General features: G+C 57.7%; 1 protein-coding gene across 2 annotated transcripts in view; it reads left to right on the forward strand.

The window, feature by feature from the left end:
- The window catches only part of LOC104126851 (C-type lectin domain family 2 member E-like), a 6,628-nt gene extending 3,943 nt beyond the window's left edge, over positions 1 to 2,685 (forward strand). For both annotated transcript variants that reach the window (XM_035894926.1, XM_035894927.1), the window contains exons 3-6: positions 1,533 to 1,625; positions 1,719 to 1,903; positions 2,022 to 2,125; positions 2,529 to 2,685. In XM_035894926.1, the coding sequence (XP_035750819.1) occupies positions 1,533 to 1,625; positions 1,719 to 1,903; positions 2,022 to 2,125; positions 2,529 to 2,685 (539 nt within the window). The remainder of the gene's footprint in view (positions 1 to 1,532; positions 1,626 to 1,718; positions 1,904 to 2,021; positions 2,126 to 2,528) is intronic.
- The last annotated feature ends 17 nt before the right edge of the window (positions 2,686 to 2,702 follow it).

Below are 2,702 nucleotides of genomic sequence, written 5' to 3' on the forward strand. Positions count from 1 at the left end.
TCCTGGTGACCCCCACCCTTGAGATATTTGTAGGTGGTGATGAGATCCCCTCTCAGCCTTCTCTTCTCCAGGCTGAACAAACCCAGCTCCCTCAGCCTCTCCTCATAGGGGAGATGCTCCAGTCCCCCCATCATCCTTGTTGCTCTCCTCTGGACTCTCTCCAGGAGCTCCTCATCCTTCTTGAACTGGGGACCCCAGAACTGGACCCAGTGCTCCAGGTGGGGTCTCAATGGGGCAGAGCAGAAGGGGAGGAGAACCTCCCTCGCCCTGCTGGCCACGATCCTCTTGATGCACCCCAGGATGCCATTGGCCTTCTTGGCCACCAGGGCACCCTGCTGGCTCATAGCCACCTTGTCGCCCACCAGGACCCCCAGGTCCCTCTGGGCAGAGCTGCTCTCCAGCAGCTCAGCCCCCAGCCTGTCCTGGTGCATGAAGTTCAACCTCCCCAGGGCCAGCACTTGACACTTACTTGCCCATGTTGAACATCATCAGCTTCCAACTCTCCAGCCTGCCCAGGTCCCGCCGGATGGCGGCGCAGCCTCCCAGTGGATCAGCCACTCCTCCCAGTTTGGTGTCATCAGCGAACTTGCTGAGGGCCCGCTCTGCCCCCCCGCCCAGGTCATTGATGAATGAGTTGAACAAGACCGGGCTGAGCACTGAGCCCTGGGGAACTCCACTCGCTACCGGCCTCCAACCAGAGCCTGCCCTGCCGATCCCAACCCTCTGAGCCCTGCCCTGCAGCCAGTTCCCAATCCACCTCACTGTCCACTCATCCAACCCACATTTCCTGAGCTTCCCTACGGGGATGTTATGGGAGACAGTGGAAGGGCGACCCAGCGCCATGCTGGCTTGAGGGTCCTGGGGTGGGGACTGGAGCTGAAAACACCTTGCAGCTGGAGAAGGGGGGAAGTAATTGAGACGCCACTTCTCCAGAGCCGGCAGAAGCCAATGAAATCAAGGCTGGCTTGGAAAAATCAAGGCGAGTCACGGTTCTCTGAAGGTGGAAATTGTGTTTCCCTTCCTGCCGTGCGCATGAAAGGGGAAAATTGGCTTTTTCCCCTTCGTTTTCCTGGGATACAAACACCCAAGGTCAGGCATTTCCAGATGAGCAACTTCATGGCATCAGTAGTGACTCGCCCGGTTCCCATGGGCTTCCTTGCTCTTGCGCAGGAGAAGACGCCGCTGCTGTAACGGCGCAGTCGCAGCCGAGAGCGGGAAAAAAATGCTGGAGGCACAGGGTGGCCCAAGCTGTGGGTGTGGGGGATGGTGCCCATCTCTGGTGGTTGAGAGGGGATGAGAGGATGCAATGAGGTCAGGCAGCCCTAAAATTCCATGGAGGCTGATGAAAGCCCTGGGATGCACCCCCTGAACTGAGCCTGCGCCCCCCCTGTGCTTTGTGGCTGTATTTAAAGGTGTTGAAGGCACCCACAGCGGGGGTGGGGTGGGGGGGATACAAGAGCTGCGAGGAGCTTGGGGTGCTCTTCATACCATGGGTTTGCTGACCGTGTCTCTTCGACGCTGTTTGTCCTCAGGTTTCAGCCTCAAGTGCATTAAGGATAAGAAAGTCCCCATTGGGGTCACCCTGGTTGTAGCAGCGTTGCTTCTCGCCATCATCGCGCTGGCGGGTAAGTGGCCGAGGACGGAGGCGCCCACCACCAAAGTCCTCTCCCCTCCTGGAGAAAACCTAAGTCACCAGGATGTCGTCTTCTTATTTCCAGCTAAGAAATGCCCGTCCTGTCCCTCCTGCCCTTCTCCCATCCTTCCCAGCTGCCTGGAAAATGGGATCGGGTACCGGGAGAAGTGTTTTTACTTTGTGGAGAATGAAGCAGACTGGAACAGGAGTCAACTCTCCTGCCTTTCTCTCCAAGCCCATTTGGCCACCATCGACACCCCGGAGGAGCTGGTAAATGAGAAGTCCCCGTGGAACTGGTGTGTCGGTGGCTTTGGGGGAGCAGATTTGGGGTTCCCCTGGAAGGTGTAGCACGACGGACACGTGTGACGCTTGCTTTTTCCCCCTCTAGCGTTTCCTCTTGCGCTACGGGACTTCATCGCGCTACTGGCTCGGCCTTCGCAGGGAAGGCTCTGGACCTTGGGAATGGTTCAACGGGTCTCTCTTCAACAACCCGTACGTCCCCTCTTCTTCTGGAGAACGTGTCCCACGTTCCTGGCCTGAGATGGGTCAGGGATTGAACGCAAGAAGACACATAGATATCTAAATTTAACGAGGTGGCAGCAATTAAACTCTACTCTTCTTGCTTGAGCTAAAGCTCTTGGGCTGTGGTCGGTGGCTTTGCGCGATGCAGATGCTGGTGGGGGGTTGAGGTGAACCCCCATGGGACGGAGCCACTGAAAATATTCCCTCCGTGGTGGTGTGGGAGGCAGTTTTTGTTCCCCAGGGGGCGGGTTGTTTGCTGGGAAGGGTGGCCCCCACTCCTTGCAGATGTGGGAGATGCTCAGCCACCGACCCATGGCTGCTGACAACGCATTTGCTTCCCTTTCTGAGTTCTTTTTCTGCTGTCTTGGTGCAGGTTCGACATCCGGGGTGAGGGACAATGCGCCTATACCGACGTTGACGGGATCAGCAGCGACTGGTGCTCCCGGATGAAATACTCTGTCTGCAGCCACCCGCAAAAGCGCCCCAGCGGGATTCGGAAGGATCCAGAAACCCCTCTGAATTCCACCTGAAATTTGCCCCGTGGTGG

The sequence above is a fragment of the Egretta garzetta genome, unplaced genomic scaffold, assembly GCF_000687185.1.
Source record: "Egretta garzetta isolate BGI_Z169 unplaced genomic scaffold, ASM68718v1 scaffold755, whole genome shotgun sequence".
NCBI lineage: Eukaryota > Metazoa > Chordata > Aves > Pelecaniformes > Ardeidae > Egretta > Egretta garzetta.